The following is a 19,397-nucleotide window of genomic DNA, read 5'->3' as shown; positions in this document are numbered from 1 at the left end:
CGACGCTTATCTTCGAAGTGGCGTGCCACACATCAACTGCTTCTCATCACCTGAGAGAAGGAGATAAAATGGGAGGGGGAAGGGGGGGGGCAAGAAAGGAGAAAGTAAAAAGAATGCATTCATAAGAAAAGGAAAGAGTGAGAAAAGAAAGTTGGGAGGGGGAGGAGAGTTTGAAGGGGAGGGGAGGAGAAGGATTTGTGCAAAGAGGGATGAAAGGAGAAAGGAGATGAGATAAAGAGAAGTGTTCATGTGGAGCTTCAGGGCCTTCCACCTTTAATTCACTTCTGACTTTCTACCAGCGTTCGTGGGGAGCCTTCAGGCTTTGATCACAATGATAATGAATACTGGAAGAGCCCAGAGGGCAGCAGCCTACTAAGCGCGGTATTTCTGTTTATAGGCATCTGTGTTTGACGACACAGAAATCCCTGAGGGTTAGAGAAATTGCTTCTGAATTTAAGGAGTTTGATGAAAAAAAACTCTAATTCAGTATGAGTGACTTTGACATAAAAGTCAGGAACAAACACTAGGTCACAATGAAAAAGTGTGAAATAACTAGAAACCTGGCATATCACCTGTCATGACCATGAAACATTAGTCATGAATCATCCTCCATAAGGAAAGAATTCCTTTTTACATCCAATATGGGTGTATCTCCATAGGATTAGCAGGTTTTCCTGTTATATGGGGATAATATGATTTCACCAACAAGACACTGTATTCCAGACTGACATGTAATTTAGCAAAATAACTCCAATCCAGACATAGGTACCACTTCAGAAAATGACTGGGTTCATGACAGTTTCATATCATTCTTTCAATGACAGTTCAACCTGACAGTTGGGTGTTCTCGGACATAAATCACAACAGTGGTATACTAAACAGAATTATGACAAATGACCATAAGTTTAAATACATTGCTTGGGGATTTCCAGTAAAAGACAGGGGATAGAATACCACTTACAGGAAAATGTGAAGAGGTTAAATGTCAATATTTCATGATTTCATTGTCTAACTCCTGTTGAACTGACACTATAGCTCAACTGTGGAATGATTGGATTGTAAAACATCCCTGATTTTCTCATTTGGGGAATTTCCATTTGACTTTTAACTGTCTGGGACAAAAAAGAGGCAAAATGTCATCAATTTAGAAAGAATGCTAAAACGTACCCAAAGATCAGAATCATTCCATTGTAATGCCAGGGGATGGAACAAACCATTGTTTTACACAATGTGTTTGCTTTGAGGAATTCAGAGGTTAAAGGCTTAGTTCTAGCAGTGGGTGATAGCCTATGCGCTTGTCTAATCTCAGAGAAGAATACCTCATTCTTTCTGTCTCAGATTTCAACAATCCTTTTCGTATCCCACAGCAACCTTTATTTCCTCCTTAAAATAAAGCCTCTCTCCAGTGACTGGGCAGCAATGCTGTGAGCTTGAGCGTAACTCTCAAAGGGAACAATAAATGAAAAACACAATCAGAAAGGCATCCAATATCTGCTCATTAATGCAAAAACGTTCCTACAAACTCAAACTATTAGAATCCATTGAGTTGCAGTCTCACACAAAACATTTTAAGAGAAGTCTTATCAGAAAATCACTTAAGAGACAGTAAAACTCTAAAACCCTAAAACAATTGAATGCAACAACCAATCAATAATAATTGATCTAAACAAAGCATGGATCATGCAAGGAAAACACCAGCTCCACAAAACCGTCATTCTTTTTGTCAGAATGAATCTAGCATCCACCATGTCTCGTTCTTTTTTTAGCCCTTAACCTGAAGGAGCGAGAAAACGAATCTCTGATTTCATCTGTCTTGTGTCGGGTCTCCTAAACACACACACACACACATCTTTGTGTGAGTGTGGCAGAAATCTGCATTGGGACAATAGCCAACCCCCAGCGCTTCAATTGGGGAGAGAGAGGGGGGTCTGTACACCTCCTTTCCTCCTCCCCTCCATTTCTCCTCCTTCTCCCCCAATCCCCAAAAAACGGGGCCCTCTCCTCCCCCTTAAGAATGTCCCAAATGTGTGACTGTTTCCTGTTGCCATGGTGACACTGTAAAAATTGCCAAAGTCTCTCACCCTCTGAGATTGTCTTCCCACCCACCCCTCCTCCCCTCCCCCTCTTGTTGGGGGTAAAGGCTCTTTGGCAAAAGTGTAGGACAGCAACCTGCCTGGTTTACCCAAATTACTCCTGACTTTAGAGATATTTAGAGAAGGCATTATGGGCAAAAAGCACATCTTTATTTGGTTAGGAGGTTTGAGTGTTTCGCGCAAATATGTTACCACATCTTGGACGTGATGATAATTTTTTCTCCATAAGTCCCACTTGAAACTGTCAAGAATATAGCGACTATTGTAAATATTATGTAGTATTTTAATACTCAATATTCTGTTGTGACAATGTGTTGAACAACAGACAGTTTGACAACCTGTGTCGAATCCTGTTTCCCTAACAGGTTGCAGAACCATGAGCTTGATGCTGCCATAAATGTTTCACACAGCTCAAAGTCAATGACGCTTGGCATGTTAACAGATGACAAGAATAGTAATAAGATTGTTGTGGAATTGTCATAAGAAAGAACAAATACCTAGGGAGTGACCCCGTTTTGAGAGCATACCTCCAATCAACGTACATTCAGACATTCATTCAAATAAGTTACCCCCTCCCATCAGAGCATGAGGTTAATGATGTCATCATTACGATGCACTAAGTTTGGTGCTTTCCCCGAGGCTACTGTCTCTCTCTAACTCTCTCTTGTCCAAATATGAGCAGCAGGCCTAAGGAGGTGGTCTACTTATGATCTAGTTAGAAGACAGCTACTGGGATAAATAAACAAGTTTTGACACCTTGCCACATCCGGAATAGAGCAGGTGATTAATCCTGAGAGAACTTTTGGATTCGTAGTCTAGTTGAAAGCGAACAGAACTAGATACTTGAACACTAAATAAATACTGGAGGTTTAGAACCTGAAGAAGACAGCGCACTTGGCTGTTAAGACTTTACAACATCTCTGTGAAATTAAACATACCTACATTATCTGTAGTTCACTCTGCAGAGGAACTCGTGAGTACATTCTTGAGATTATCGAATGAAAGTCCCTTTTACGACTGTAAATCAAGACAGCACCACTTAAAAATACAACACAACAAAAAGATTGAATAACTCAGCTGCTCACATTAAATAACATTCCAGCACCAAATGAAGCAAATGAATCCACAATGGACTATTTCATGAGGCCTGTATATGATGACTAAGTTCCATCTGTGCCTCTACCACTGGTGTGCATTTTGTTAGCCAGTATGTCTCTATTGTTCCCAGTGGGGGAGTGTACCATCTATTATTTGGATGTGTAATTACCTGCCTTTCGTCATGCTCAGCCTGAAGGGCCTGTCCAAGAAGATCACGGGAATCATAAATCTCCACCAGGAACAAATGTTTGAACAATGACATCACATTATTCTCTCTGGCACTCTCTGGTATTTCCGACATAATTTAATGTTAATGTGACGGACTAAGAAGCTGGCCCAGTACTCTAAACAGAGTATGAGTGTAATACCTGTCATATGATAATTTTTGCAAATTAAAGGTAAATATAATTTGTATACATATTAAGTAAAACTACCCAAGCGAAAAAAATATACCTAAAGTATAATTACAGGTACAATGTTATTAGTACACTTCCAGTTGTGTAGGATAATATAGATATAATTAAAAAGTATGATGGGGTATGAGATCATACACTCTCAAATAGATCATATGGAAACTGTGTAAAGTGTAACCCTACCTGTACCCTTTCTCAAAACCCACATTGCAAGACGAGGCAGGATTAAGCTTAATTGGTTACACAAGAAGAATAGGAGTGTTTATGTGATGTCTGGGACGAGCACCAACACCATGGGACAGACGCACCAACAGTTTTCACTTCCACAGCTCAATTCTGGATGCTAATTACAATTGTACCCTCTTTCTTTTTCACAAAACAAACTGGCAAAACACGTTTGCCTCGGGTTCACCGTAAGGCACAGGATAACGTATACTCTGGGAAAAGAGTCTTTTTTGACCTTCAACCTCATGTCAATCCCCACTGTAAGAGATGAAAGCTATTTATTTGCATTAGGAAATCTTTTGCCAAGCACCAGAGCATGCGGTTGGTAATTTCCTCAAATTGAATTACAAGTGCCATTGGGTCTAATAAAGCTCTACTGAAGGCAGACACTAAAATCTGCCAAGTATTCTGGGCCAGGCAAGGACGGTTAATTCAATTCCCATGGCTGGACAGGCAATGCCTGAAATTCAAGACAACTCTGAGTAGCTCAGATACGGATGAACCAAAAATTGCATATGGTTAATAGAATTGTGTTATGTCAGGGTGAGCTGAAACTGCCAGGCTGTAAAGACATGAACTGTTCGAGAAAACGAACCCTGAGGAAAGGAAAAAAAAGACTGTGTGTGTGCGTGTGTGGGATTGTGTTTGTGAGTGAGAGTGCAAGAAGAGATCCAGTTAGAGGGTTCCTCTCTGCAAGAGAGACTGTGAAACTGAGATACTGAAACTCTTCCCAGACAGTCAAATTAACTCCAGTGTCAGCAAGTCACCACACGCTGAAGATTAGACTGAAGCAAGTGCAAAATCATGAGTTACGGGGAATTTCTCAGTGACATGGACTAATCAATCATTATTTCATAAGTAAGATATAAAAGAGCTAGGGGCAAAGTTTTTGTAAGAAGCATGCGTATCATGTAGGCCTCAACGCTTGGTAAGTTGAAATGAGTTCAAATATTTATACAGATTTTCTGTTACTAGCGTTAGCTGGTTTTGATGTACCTCAACACTTGTCTAATCATGAAATGGTTTGAAGCCTATGCTTGTCTGTCAAAACAGAAATGTAGCAAAAGGCACATACATTTCATACATAGGTTTAGCCCTTGCCTTTACGTAGATCAAGGAACCTACTGTATTAGCTCATTCTGGAAACCCTTTAGTTTGGGTACCTTGATGACACTGCACTTCAGACGGCATTCAAACCACAACCACAAGCTCTACAGTAATATTCTAAATCATACAAGATTAAAAATGACAAAATACAGGGCATCAACCAGGGCAGATGATGGATATAAGGTTATGATTATAACACTGTTCTCTTCAAGCACATAGCTGATCAAATTCAAAGATGGTCAACTTCACAGGTGAAAGTTGTTTTAAGCGTTTGGTCTGGTCATCGGTCTTGTTTTCTCTCTTTGGTATCACAGGGACAAAAGACGTTTGGAACTTTAGAGGGTGCAATGGGGTCACTGCAGCTGTGGTGACCATAGTGATGGACACAATAATAGATCTTAATGGTCAGTCATTCATCACTGTAAGCAATGTGGTGATTTAAACCAATCAGCATAGTCCCCTTCTGCATTCAAGAGGGTCCGTTAAACTCAAGTGAGAATCCCTTTCAAATGCAAGGCACAGACCAGTAATAAAACTGATTTCCAACTGACAACAATTAGTCCAGTGGCTAGTCACTTCACAAGTGGGGATGTAAAGCACAAAATGCACCAATGGAGATAAAAGGCCTGATTTTGAATTGTGAAGTGTGAAGACACAATATCTGTCAATCATTGATTTGAACAACTATTGTTCTTCCCTGAGGTCTAAAAACCTTTACATCGGGTTCTACTTGCCTACTTGGGCCTAGTTTCTAAAGCTGACCCCTAAAAGACTACTTATACTCAGGATACTCAGGTAGTCTGTTAGCATGAAACTAAGAAGTGTACTGACACGTCACCTTTGGCTTTTCTGCTTCATGACCCAACAATGTCCTGAGAAACCCAACTTGAGACTTTGTATCGAGGTACGTAGCAGGGATTTTAGATGTCCATCATTCCCCATCGACAGATTGAGCAAAGGCAGAACCCATGAGTGAAGACTGGGGTGGTGGAGGGAACTAGGAACATGATGAGCCTTTGCAACACACTTACAATGTCATTGTAAGCATGAAAGTTCCTGGTCTGACAGAGACTGCCCTATTTACATTGGTGAGAGTGACTGGATGTGTATAAAATGACAGTAAAGTTGGTGAGGGTGATTGGGTGTGTATAAAATGACAGTGGTATTGCTAGTAAAAGGACAGTAGTGTGTGCCCTCAGTAATTGGGATGAAAAACATTTAAAAAGAATTTGAGCTCTATAAAAGTGGCATGTGTAATGCACTGTCAAGCAACTACTTCTGAGAAACAATTCAATCAACTAAAAGGAGGTATTTTATACAGAAGCCTTTCAGCCACACTGTGTTGCATGATGGCTCAACAGTCTGGATGCCCCATGGAGAATCCATCTGTCATAGACTGTCTTTGCATTTGACAGAACAGGTCTCAAGCCAAGTATAAGAAGGCAAAGGCACTGATTGTGTTCTAAGCAAATGTCCTTTACCTGTGACAGAGATCTTCATGTTTGCCTCCAGGGGCCTGTTGTTGTCCAAATCCCTGCTCAGTTTGAGCTCCCCGGTGGCCTGGTTCAGGATAAGAAGACTCAGCTCATTCCCTTCCACAAAAGTGTAATGAAGCTTGTCCGACACATCCGGGTCCTGAGCCGGAACCTTTCCGATTACCCCGTCTGGAAAACTGTTTGACCTATTGGTAATGTAATTGTTGAATATGATTTCAAAATCGCGTAGGACAGGACCATTGTCGTTAACGTCCAGAAGGTGGATGTGCACGATGGCCCGGCTCACCAGAGGCGCCGAAGTGGCCTGGACGATGATGGTGTACTCCATTTTGGATTCGTAGTCCAGATCTGTGAGGGCGATGAGATCCCCATTGAAAATATCCAACTGGAAGACTTCTGGGACGTTCCCTTCCACGATCTGAAACAAGATCTGCGCGTTGGTCCCTTCGTCTGGATCTGTAGCGGTGATGCGGGCTACGATGGAACCGACGGGGCTGTTCTCCACCACGTAGACGTACATCTCATCCCTCTCGAACACGGGCGCATTGTCGTTGATATCCAGGACAGACACTTGAACGTCCACGGACGCTTTCAGAGACGGGACGCCCTTATCCACAGCAAACGCCTTGAGGTTGTACAGTGGAACATTCTCCCGGTCTAGTTTCCTGGCCGTTCTGATGATGCCGGAGTAAGGCTCGATGAAGAAGTCTCCTTCTCCATCGTCGCCGCCCTGGAAAGTGTAAATGAGCCGCCCATTGGAGCCAGAGTCTCGGTCGGAAGCGGAGATCTGCAGGACGCTGGTGTATACCGGGGCATCCTCAAATACACTCCCCTGATATATGTCCCGGAGAAACTGTGGGGTGTTATCATTGGCGTCCAGAACAATGATCTCCACATATGTGGTGTCAGACTTCTGGGGAATGCCGTTGTCGCGGGCAATGATGGCCAACGTGTAGGAGGCCTGGTCCTCGTAGTCTATTTCTATCTGCGTGGTGATGGCGCCCGAGTCCGGGTTGATCTTGAACTGGGGGACGTTATCTTCCATGACGTAGCTAATGCGGGCGTTCTCGCCCGTGTCCTCGTCTGTAGCGCTGATCACGACCACGGTGGAGCCCACAGGCCGGTCCTCGCTGATCATCACCTGGTAGTTGGCGCTCTGGAAAACAGGCCGGTGAGTGTTGGCGTCGGTGACGTTGATAAAGATCTGTGCGGTGTCGTGGCGTGTGCCGTCTGAAGCGGTCACAGTGAGGACGTACTGGCGTTCCTGTTTGTAGTCCAGAGGCAGGGCCAGGGTGATGAGTCCCCCTGCGCTCTGACTGGTGATGGCGAACCTGTTCCGCGTGTTGCCGCTGGAGATCTGGTAGGTGACCACGCTGTTGATGTCACGATCGATAGCGGTCAGAGCCAGCACGCTGTCCCCGACCGCGGCGTCCTCGTTGATCTTTAAGGAGTAGACCTTTTGGGTGAAAGTGGGGACGTTATCGTTGACGTCAAGAATGGTCACGCTGACGCCGGCGGAGGATGACATGGCGGGAATCCCATGATCCACTGCCTCTACGCCGAAAGTGTAAAAATCGGTTGTCTCCCGATCCAGCTCCACACTGACTGTAATCCAACCAGTGTTGGTATTGATAGTGAAGGGGAAGCCAGGGCCCGTGTCAGTGAGTCTGTACTCTAGATGAGAATTGTCACCCGAGTCGGCATCAATAGCCTGGATATGGATAACCGAGTAACCGATGGCCACGTTTTCCAAGACGCTGGTTTGGAAGGGGGTGCTGACAAACATAGGAGCGTTATCGTTGACATCCACAATCTGCACGACAACCATCCCAGTGCCGTTGATCAGAGGAGGCCTGCCCCCGTCTTGAGCCTTGATCCGCAAATTATATTCCCTGTTCATCTCATAATCCAGAGGGTTGATAACATCAATGACACCAGTGGGGGAATGGATGTAAAACTGTCCTTTCACGTTCCCACTAATAATGCTGTAGTGCACTTTGGCATTGTTGCCTTCATCTTTGTCTGACGCCTGCACCTGGACCACTTTGGTGTTCACTGCCACATTCTCAAGCACCTGGACCACGTATCTTTTCTCACTGAACTGGGGATAGTTGTCATTCTCATCCTCCACTGAGATGTGAACTGTAGCTGTAGCACTTCGAGGGCATGGGTCTTTTCCTTGATCATTGGCCTCCACTATGAGTTGATACTGAGACAAGGCCTCTCTGTCTGGCCTGACTTTGATTTTGACTAGTCCGTTTCGCGGGTCAATTTCAAAGCCAACACTGTCCCCTTCTTCATTCACGATCTTGTATATCATGTTGGCATTGGATGGGGCATCCCCATCTGTAGCCCTAATAGTTAACACCTCAAACCCTACCTCTACGTTTTCCCTGATACTAACCCTGTACTCTGTCTGTTCAAAAACAGGCCCATGGTCGTTAGTGTCGCTGATGGTGACAGTGAGATAAGCAGTGGAGGACTTCTTCGGGCTGCCATTGTCTGTGGCGATAACTTTGAACACATGTGTGTCCTTCACCTCCCTATCCAACGGCTGTAAAGTTGTGATGCTACCAGTATCCAAGTTAATTTGAAAATAATCATTGGACCTGCTATCAAATAAGGCTTCCATGTCATATTCAATTCGACCAGCATCTCCGTCGTCTGAATCCAAGGCTTTGAGCGTAATAACGCGAGTTCCCGATGGCTCATTCTCGGGTACAGACACTTGATAGTTGGGCAACTGGAACTGGGGAGCTGTATTCACATTTCTCTTCTTCCGTTTGGTCCATGGATCCAGTGCATCATATTCGCTCCTTGTTAAATCATCGCGCTTGTGTGGATGGGAGAAACGCAGTTTCACGCCGACGATGGGCTTTCCTGACCCCTGCACCTTACAAACAAAATCACACTCTTCTCTTTCGCTGGGTCGTAAACAAATTGGGGAAAACTTCCCGCTATCAAAAGTTACTTTCTGTTCCCCTGACTTGCATGAATGGAAAAATGCTTTATTCCGGAGAAAAAGAGGTAAATGTTCATAAATGTCCATAAGCAAAATACCAGTTGAGAGGCAAGGAGATGTCACTATGTCACTTTTAATGTTCACATAAATGTTGTGCTTATGCTCAGGAGTCTTTCTCCGGTATTTAATGAAACAATTTTGTCCATGGACAAAAGTATTGAAATGAATCCGTATGACGTTTTCCGCCGTAAATGATCGGATTTGTAAGTATATTGGCACGGGGTTCATTGGCAGGCGCGCACAAGTTACTTTTCCTGAGAAATATAATATTCCATCTTGCTTTGTTATGTTCAAAACCTCCCTCACCCATTTTGGAGTTAATGTCCTGTCGATATTATAAATCCAGCCTTGTCCAAGAGATACATTTGCCAAAACTGCCTCTGGATGAAATGTGTCCGAAACGTGTACATCAAAACATCTTAAGTATGGAACGCACGAGAAAGCAATCCATAGCCAGAGCATTTGTAATTCCATGATTTAAAATGCATGACATCAACTTTGCCTCTTAAGAACATCTAAAAAGTCCACTGTTCTACCTTCTCCCTTGTCCTCGCCGTCCGCTTTCTTTCCATGGCTGATATAAAATGTGGCTATGATGCTTGGCGTGCATGAATTAGTTCAGTTCAGTGGTCCCAGTTCGATCTGAAGTACTCTGTCGTACTGCTCCCTTCCCTGAAAGTTCATTTGCATAAACCTGCTCCCAAAGTCTGAGGGCTCCTTTGTCAGTGTTGGAACTCGCGTAGCCTTTAGCCTATGAGAAAAAAAATCTGAACAGTAGTAGGAGTAACCTAACATTTGGCTTTCCAAAACAGTAGACTCTTACTTTAAGCATTGTTTATCTTTTTAAGAATATAATCGCATTCGTTTTTTAATTAAACTAAATTCTGAAGTCTAGACATCCAACTGCCTGGATGAAGAAAAAAAAACAGCCTCACTCACGCAGTGTTGGTTCAAACAAAAAACTTATTGTGGTTCCTTGCCTTTTAGCCCCCTCTAGCGGATACGTATACCGTTAATTACATTCAGATTAGAAGGTCCGAGCTACTTTGTTCAATTTGTCCTCATATCAGCTCTAACATTTTACCTGTCAACTGAAAAATATTATATAATGTATTGCATAAAAAATACTATTTACAATAATAAAGACAATTTCCATTAAATTAAGAACATTTATTTAGACACTAAAGAAAATACAAAGCAGCAAGACTGTCACACAGAAAGCAGTAGGACCATATTCAGATACCTAAAAAAGGTAAATTAACTTGATTTAAAACATTTTTCTTTTACTGAACATGTATTGATTTCCACTTTTGTTAAAGACACACAGACTAGGCTTCTTCTGAATCCTTGTACATAACCGTAACGTATCTGCTTAAAACGACAAGTTAATCAATGGGGCGTCGTTGATGTGATTTTCCTTTCCTGTCTCCGGACTCCATTTGATGAGCGGAGAGGTCAGGTCAATCAACTGTATAAAAGAAGCACAATTAGATTTAATATTCAAATCATTTTACTGGATTACTGGATGCAGCACTAAAATAATTTCATTTAAATAAATACACACCTGAAACAGTTCTCAAACTATTTTAGGAACGATCTTTGCTGGGTATTTGTTGCAAAAAATGTTTTACTGTACAGACTGGAGTTGTAATGAAGGGCAATTTGACATTACAGTTCATTCACTTAGCAGGCATTTATCCAAACGCAACATACCAATACTACATCTAGTAAGTACTGCAGACAAAAGTGCACATTTAACTTTATTTCCTCTTTTACAGCCAAGGAATAGTCTAATTGAACAGACAGCGCAAAAAAACCATAATCACAACTACACTATTCACTCACCTGTCCACCAGAGGACTTGGTGGATGCAGTCCTGGTCAGTTCAGGAGTGTTGGACAGGTCAATGAGCAGCTTCTCCTGTAGCCTCAACACAGGAACCGGAGCATCCACCAGCAGCACCTGGAACAGGTCACACCATTCGTTATGAAATGAGAAGATGCACTGAGCATGTAGCTAGTACAGCAGATACTCAAACAACATAAGTGCATCATTCTGACAGTATTTCAATGTTTAATGCCAAGGAAGTCTGTATGATAAGCAGACACGGTGCAAGAAGGGATTTAGTCCTTTAGCGTGTGAAAACGTTACTTCGTTTGTTTCTTGTCGTTCGACCCCACTGGGCTGAAGAAGATCTTCCTTCACTTCAGGTGTCTGGCTTTCCTCTCTGGCATTGGGACCCTCCTGCTGGTCCTCGTTGCTGGGCTCTGCTGGGTCCTGATTAACCTCACTGACAGTGGAGGGTGTCTCCTGTGTTTCTGCCTGGGGGACCGCGGGAGGGGGCTGTGCTTCCGGCTCGTTCCCAAGGAAGAAGAGTGGGACCTGGGCCTCATCGGCAGGGCAGGCAGGCTCCTCTTCTGGGACTCCTGTCTCCACCACTTCCTGCTGCTGCTGCTGCCTGGTCTCCTTCAATTGCACTGGACTAGAGGAGAGGAATTGGAAGCAAGGAAGGGAAGGAATTTTTATCATGGCCATTCTCTATGGCCCAGGTAATCAAAGTATTGACTGAGGAATACAATTAGTTGATTGGTCTCAATGGGAGTATTGACTTTTCTGCATCGCTGCCTGAAATTCAATCCCATATCCATGATTGCCTGGCCTTCCGATGGAAGGCATTCATGCAAACAGCAGTAGTTAATCTGGGTGAAACTAAAGTACAATGGAGCAGGTGTGGATTAGGTCTGATATTACAGCCAGGTAAATACAGTGTGGAGTAAAATGCAGCAAAAACCACTCTCTCTCTACCTCCCCTCCCCCTTCCCCTCCTACCTCCAATGACTGGAGGCAGTAAGTTTGGCCCCTGTCAGGGAGGGCCTCCCCAGCCTCGACACACTCTTGGGGGTCATCATTGGGATGCCAGACACCCGCCGGTTCATGGGAGTGGCCAGGGCAGAGGGTTGCCTCATCTTAAACTGCAGTGTCTTGTTACCACCAGTAGAGGGCGTCTGGGGGGGTTCTGGGACTGGGGCAGCAGGCTGGGAAAGAGGAGGGAGGCTGGAAAGAGGAGAGACAAGACTGAACATGAATGAAGAAGGTTCTATTCTGAAATCATACTAAAACATAATAATTATATAATTTAATAATTTGGACAGTTGACTTCAAATGTATATACAGTGCCCTCCAAAAGTATTGGAACAGTGAGGCCAATTCCTTTATTTTTGCTGTAGACTGAAAACATTTGGGCTTGACATCAAACGATGAATGTGAAACCAGAGATCAACGTTTCAGCTTTTATTTCCAGGTATTTACATCAGGATCTGATGCACAAATTAGAAAATATCACCTTTTTGTTCAAACCCACCCATTTGTCACGTGAGCAAAAGTATTGGAACATATGACTGACAGGTGTGTTTTGTTGCCCAGGTGTGTCCTATTACATACATTATTCAATCAATAAATACCACTGAATGTCTACACTCAGGTTCAGATTGGGTAAGATAGGTTTTGTCTATGCAGACTGTATTCAGAGGTGAAAACAACATGAAAACCGGAGCGCTGTCTTTGGGTGAAAAACAAGCAATTGTGAGTCTTAGAGAAGATGGAAAATCAATCAGAGCCATTGCAGAAACATTGGCCATAGCCAGTACAACCATTTGGAATGTCCTGAAGAAGAAGAAAACTACTGGTGTACTAAGTAACAGACGTCGAACAGGTAGACCAAGGAAAACATCAGCAGTTGATGACAGAAACATTGTGAGAGCTGTAAAGAAAGACCCTAAAACAACTGTTAGTGAGATCAGCAACAACCTCCAGATGGCAGGAGTGAAGGTATCACTATCTACTGTTCGCAGAAGACTTCATGAACAAAAGTACAAGGGCTACACCAGAAGATGCAAACCACTCATTAGCAAGAAGAATAGGAAGGCCAGGCTGGAATTTGCCAAAAAGTACAGAGATGAACCTCAAAAATTCTGGGACAAAGTTTTATGGACTGATGAGACAAAGATTAACTTTTACCAAAGTGATGGAAAGGCTAAAGTTTGGAGAAAGAAAGGAACTGCTCATGATCCCAAACACACAAGCTCATCTGTGAAACACGGTGGAGGTAATGTCATGGCTTGGGCTTGCATGGCTTCTTCTAGGACGGGCTCATTAATCTTCATTGAGGATGTAACACATGATGGCAGCAGCAAAATGAACTCGGAAGTCTACAGAAACATTTTGTCTGCCAATTTAAGGAAAGATGCAACCAAACTGATTGGCAGAGCCTTCATCATGCAGCAGCATAACGACCCAAAACACACTGCCAAAACAACAAAGGAGTTCATCAGGGGCAAGAAATGGAAGGTATTAGACTGGCCAAGTCAATCTCCAGACTTAAACCCTATAGAGCATGCATTTTACCTGCTTAAGAGGAGACTGAAGGGAGGAACCCCACAAAACAAACAACAACTGAAAGAGGCTACAGTGAAAGCCTGGGAAAGCATCAAAAAGGAAGAATGCAAAAGTTTGGTGACGTCAATGGGTCACAGACTTGCTGCAGTTATTGAAAGCAAAGGATTTGCAACTAAATATTAAGTCTTATTCACTTAAATATGTTTTAAGTATATCTGTTCCAATACTTTTGCTCACATGACAAATGGGTGGATTCAAACAAAATGTGATATTTTCTTAGTTGTGCATCAGATCCTGATGTAAATACCTGGAAATAAAAGCTGAAACGTTGATCTCTGGTCTCACGTTCATTATTTGATGTCAAGCCCAAATGTTTTCAGTCTACAGCAAAAATAAAGGAATTCGCCTCACTGTTCCAATACTTTTGGAGGGCACTGTACATGTATCCCATTTATACATCAATATCAATAAAAATGTTAAAGCTAACAAGAGCTCTGAAGAACCAATTTAATTGACAGAACCAATTAAAACTGACACGTGTATGTTTTGTGTATATCAGATATGCCGAAAGCATAGGTTTTGATGAGGGCATATTATTGTTTCAGATTATCTATACAACTATCATTCTCTATATGAAATAAACTACAATTCCTTGCTCCAATATTCTGGTCAAAAACTATGGAAAGGAAGGATAGCATCTTTGGCTGACAGGCAAAAACCCTTTAAGCTACAAAAATAAATATATACAAATCACTATTTTCAATTCATGACAAATAGTACTACTGACATTCCAGACAGAGTGATTGACACGGCTTGAAGGCATCGTTCAATCTTCTTCTTTTGTCACATCTCAATCTGAAGTGACATTGTAGTCCTCCCACCAATAAGGAGAGAATAGATACCTGTCCATGCTGCAGGCAGACACCAGCGTCTTTGGCCTCATTATCCGAGAAGCCTCAGGGGACGAGACCGCTGAGACGGGGAAGAGGAAGGAGGAGAGACAGGGGAGGAGGGAGGGAGGCAGTGGGGTTGGGAGAAGAAAGGAGGAGAGGAAAGCATCCATTACAGAAGAGTAGGAAGAAGGAGCAACATTTTTTGGAAAATAAATCTGGAGGAGACATGTTCATTTACTCTTGGATTTGTGAATGGCCGGACGACATCACTTCTACCAGCGGTTAGATTGATAGTTCACTTTAAATAAAGGTTGTTTGACTAAATCTTGGGGGAAAAATCTATCCATAATCCAACAAACAATCAAAACTCAAGCATCAATATAGCATTTGAATAGGGAATAAAAACATAAAATGACGAAAACAACACAAACATTGTAGGAGGCTTCTGTACACACATGGCCAAAAACAAACCTTACCTTCAGACATACGTAACCCTTTAAGCTGGCTGGTGGGTGTGGGGGCCAAAAAGAGTTTGAGTTTGGAGTTGGCCCTCACCACACTCTCCGGCTTGGCAGAGGACGAGGAGGGAATGTTGGGTACAGAAGAGGTCCTCTCCATGGCTCTCTTGGCAGGGGTCTGGAAGACGGGGGTGGATGCTCCAACAGAGTGCCCAGCCTCGGGTCTCTTGATGGGGGTGGACCGGACCACCTCAGAGGGCCTCCTCCCCTGGGCGGAGATCGAGCGTCGTCCTCCCGCAGCGGAGGATCTGGGAGGGGGCGGGGCTTCGGGGGCTCGGCTGCTGAGTAAGCGGGGTTTGGCGCCCGCGCCCGGATTGGCCAGTCGACTCACGCTGGTGCGGATGAGCCCACTGGGGCCCCCCACACTCGTGTTCAGAGACGAGTTGAGTTTAGCTGAAATGACAGATGGTAACGTGAGCTACAGCATTACAGCATACACCAGGTGGAACAATACTGACAAAATATATAAGTGAGCTGTTCCATTTGTACCAGAAACACAGCTATGTAAGTACAATTCATGTTTCCCAGTCATTGCTGTGGTAACTTAGCCAAAGACAAGGCATACGAGAGACCCGGAAATGCTAAACTGGTGTTAATTTATACTAAAGCTCCCCCCCTGGTGGTATAACAAAAGCACCATTACAACAATTGCAGTAAGTAATGTTCGGTGGACGATGTTTGGTGGGTGATGGTTTGCCCTTTATTGAAAGAACCTTCATGGATTGATGGTTGGCATGGCTAACTTGCAAGTACATTCTAGATGCAAGCTTGTAGAGCTAAGTTCCGATACTGGACATTCATTAATGAAAGCTATCGGTTCAGTCCTCACCTTTCCCAGTGGGAGACACAGACAGGCTGGAGTTGAAGCTGGACACTGAGGAAGAGGAGGAGGAAGTGTTCCTCTTCCCCTCTGGCCCTCTCCTGTTCTGAGGAGGTGGGCCTTTGGTCCCAGCCAGGACTCGAGGTCCAGCCTGAAACAACCCAGAGGATCAGGGACACGTACTCCTGATGTTGTTGTTTGACTTCAACAGAGAAGCTGGTTAATGAACTGAGAAGATGCTGCAACAGACTGATATTGTCCAACCTTGTGGATGCTCAGTGCTACCCACACTATGGGTTTCTGAGGAAACATTTTCATTTACGAAAATGTAAATGTAAAGAAAATCGACATTTTCTGCTGCCTGAATGACAGAAAAAATATGTGCCATCTTGCCTAATCAGTACAACTTCCAAGAACACCTGAAGAGTCTTGCATGATGCACTAAGCACACCTGTCCACTAGATGGTGACTGTTTACATTTAGCTAAGATCTTCCTGTTCCTTGCTCTTGGCCCAGTCAGCCAGACATGTTCAGTATGACCACGTTTGCTTGTCCTGAAAAATACCCCAGTAAGGAGTTTACAACAACCTCCTTATCCTTTGCTCCTGAGACACCTTAACACCTATGGATGGGAATCTTTTGGTACCTCACTATTCGATTCAATTCTTGGGGTCACAATTAAAAAAAAAAGAGAGAATGTATGAAAAAAGAAAAGAGAATTGATGTGAATCGCTAGTAGACTGAATCGCGATTCAAATGTGAATCGATTTTTTCCCCCACCCCTAATAACACCTCTCACAAACGTTGTCTTACCTTCTTGGGGGGAGCAAGACTCCTCCTTCCTTGCAGGCTGGAGTTGAGGGAGGAGTCGCTGACGTCGGAGGCCACGCTCGCTGTGTCTGAGAGCAGGTCCTCGCTGGAGCCCACCCTGCTGGAGCCCATCCTGCTGGAGTCACAACTGGCAAGGCTGCGCTTGGATCCTAAGGTACTCTGAAACAAAACAAGCAAAAGTTGAGACTATGCATCCAAGAACATTTTTAATAAGGAACAATGTATTGTGCGTTTTGTATAGACAATGCAGCCTATATTTGGATATTGCAGGTCTTAAGGAGTCCTTGTGACCAGAATGGCATTGCTTTAACCCTTGATAGTCAGTGGTGTATGTGATCATTGCAAGCTCCCACAAATAAGCCCCTCAACGGCCAAGAGAAAGGGGCTTCATGCCCCACCTGGTCTACACTTAAAATGTAAAACCATGTCAAGTAAAAGCATTTTGGCAAACAATCTTAGAGAAAAAGAAAAGAGCCCATACTTTGCGTGGAGGAGGGAGCCTTGTAGTCTTTTCTGGTGCTGGTCTCGTCTGAATGGTCCCGATTGGAGCAGCTGGTTTGCTGGGGAGTACCCCTCTGGTGCCGGCCAAACTGGCCCTGCCTCTGAGTACCATCTTGGGCTGTGTCTGAGACTTGGGCCCCCTCACAGGGCTAGAGGTGCTAACAGAGCCAACTCGTGCCTTAGCAGCACAGGCCACACCTCCGGAGATAGCATGCCCGTTAGCTCTAAGCAGACGCTTCTGGAAGGCAGCAGGGAGCTGCTTCATGGGACTGTCCTGCACACAGAAGGTTTCCCTTTTAACGGGGCTGAGGACCCCACTGGTTGGCTTGCTGAATATCCCCAGCTTAGACCCTGTGTCCTGCACAAAGTCTTCCGATTTGTTCTTGTCTTTGTCATCTGTGGGTGAACCCTTAGTACCACCATTGTTTGGGTGCGGCTGGTTGCCTTCCAGCTCACAGGCTAGTTGCTGAGCTTCCTTGCAGATCTCTTCAAATTTCTCCCCAGTGAGGGGGCTCCAGCTCTGCTCCTCTCCCACCGACAGATCCCCGTTGCTGACACTGTCCTTACATCTGGTCTCCAGTCCCACTGTAATACCCCTCTCCTTGTGACTGATGGGGCCTACAAAAACCTCGTCCTCGTCTTCATCGCCCTTAAAACTACAAACACATGAAAACGGTTATTGAAAGGGTGCTTGAGAGGAGGCTTTTCCAATCGTTTTCAAGTTAAACTTTAATTCTACACAAACCTGGCAGGCGATAATGAAACGTCAAAATCGAACTTTTCTTCTGCCAAAGTGAAGAAATCTTGAAAGATAGAATAAAGATAAGCATTCATGTTAATGAATCTTCGCAAAAAATAAAACATTACTCAACAGCATACATCAACAGCCACGACGCTTCAAATAGGCATAATTATTTACCACAATTTGCATTGAAATCCATACTCTCCATGGATCCAGACATAAATTTGGTACGAAGATGCTTCCACCGAGTGTTAGGTCAACCTTCGTGTTCTTAAAAAATAAAAATAAAACATTTGAATGTCCTACATATAGCCGAAAGCAAACGTGTGTTTTAGTTTATTAATGAATTTGTGAAAGGCTTCAATTGCTAGTTTGCAAGCTGGCTAACCATCTAGGCTAGGCTAACCACTCGGTTTAGGTGGCCTACTAGTAGCTTATGTTAGCTCGTTAGAATGCATTAGATTATACTTATTTTCAGTTGCACATATTAACTATCTAACTATCTAGATAACTGGATTTGTTGTAATTTCCTCAAATCATCATCCTTCTCCTAGGTAAACACTATAGATAGTCAATGTCGTTTCAGTAGTGCTACAACGAACCTAATCAAGTGTGCTTTCAATTTTAGTTTACTACAGTATCATCATCATGTCGACTAAACCCATATTGGAAAACAAAGGCTTTAAGTGCAATTGGTATATAGAAAGGATACATACCGTGGTATTTAAGAAATATAGCACTATTTCAAGACGTTATATCTGTTTAATCAGTGCCTTGGTTCAAAATCCTCTTCACAAACATCTCAGTGACATTCATTTCAAATTTCGTGGACAAAACTTTCTGGTCATGTGACGTAAAACGTGCTTCTTTATTGGCTGATATCGTTTACCAACGTTTACCAACTACTGTTTTGTTACGTAGAAAAGTAGTCAACTGTGTTTCGATCTATGGTTTCTAGTCGAATAACCGTAATCATGAAGTAGAGAAGAGGTAATGAATGTACAAAACCATTTAATTATGTAATCTCTAATCTGACATTTAGGTGGCCTAGGCTTGAGCTTGGAAACAATATTGAAAAATTTAATTTTTAGTCATGCGTTTGTCACGCAATATTATTACAGGTTCATTGTTCTAAATAAGTAAGCCAAGCATGTCAGGCATTATTACCCCACACACAAAATAGCCTACTATCAAAAGGCCAATTAATTCAGTAAGCTAAATACAAAGAAATAGAACAGTGATG

The 19,397-nt window shown here is 43.4% G+C and overlaps 2 protein-coding genes across 5 annotated transcripts in view; both read right to left on the bottom strand.

Annotated features, from left to right (window-relative positions):
- Positions 1-10,212, bottom strand: part of celsr1b (cadherin EGF LAG seven-pass G-type receptor 1b) — a 48,533-nt gene extending 38,321 nt beyond the window's left edge. For 3 of the 4 annotated variants that reach the window (XM_047033922.1, XM_047033923.1, XM_047033924.1), the window contains exon 1: positions 6,418-10,212. In XM_047033922.1, coding sequence (XP_046889878.1) covers positions 6,418-9,928 — 3,511 coding nt within the window. In that variant the 5' untranslated portion in view covers positions 9,929-10,212. The remainder of the gene's footprint in view (positions 1-6,417) is intronic. The other variant, XM_047033921.1, reaches the window with a different exon arrangement.
- A 410-nt stretch (positions 10,213-10,622) lies between these two features.
- Positions 10,623-18,985, bottom strand: gtse1 (G-2 and S-phase expressed 1). Its single transcript, XM_047033926.1, has 12 exons — positions 18,871-18,985; positions 18,332-18,424; positions 18,158-18,215; positions 17,393-18,068; positions 16,894-17,070; positions 16,090-16,231; positions 15,219-15,653; positions 14,752-14,821; positions 12,284-12,508; positions 11,606-11,936; positions 11,300-11,416; positions 10,623-10,922 (listed from the first exon to the last, which is right to left on the bottom strand). Exons 2-12 carry the CDS (start codon positions 18,372-18,374, stop codon positions 10,827-10,829), a joined length of 2,370 nt encoding a protein of 789 aa, XP_046889882.1. The 5' UTR covers positions 18,375-18,424; positions 18,871-18,985; the 3' UTR covers positions 10,623-10,826.
- Between the last annotated feature and the right edge of the window lie 412 nt (positions 18,986-19,397).

Source organism: Hypomesus transpacificus, chromosome 14 (genome assembly GCF_021917145.1).
Source record: "Hypomesus transpacificus isolate Combined female chromosome 14, fHypTra1, whole genome shotgun sequence".
Taxonomy (NCBI): Eukaryota; Metazoa; Chordata; class Actinopteri; order Osmeriformes; family Osmeridae; genus Hypomesus; species Hypomesus transpacificus.
Note: the sequence above shows the minus strand (reverse complement) of the source record. Positions and strands in the feature narration are given on the sequence as shown.

Coding starts and splice junctions, on each gene's coding strand:
- gtse1 (XM_047033926.1), bottom strand. CDS start 18,374: ATGTCTGGATCCATGGAGAGTATGGATTTCAATGCAAATTGTG. Junction 18,069..18,157: donor GTTTCATTATCGCCTGCCAG/GTTTGTGTAGAA, acceptor ATGTGTTTGTAG/TTTTAAGGGCGATGAAGACG. Junction 11,417..11,605: donor AACGACAAGAAACAAACGAA/GTAACGTTTTCA, acceptor GACCTGTTCCAG/GTGCTGCTGGTGGATGCTCC.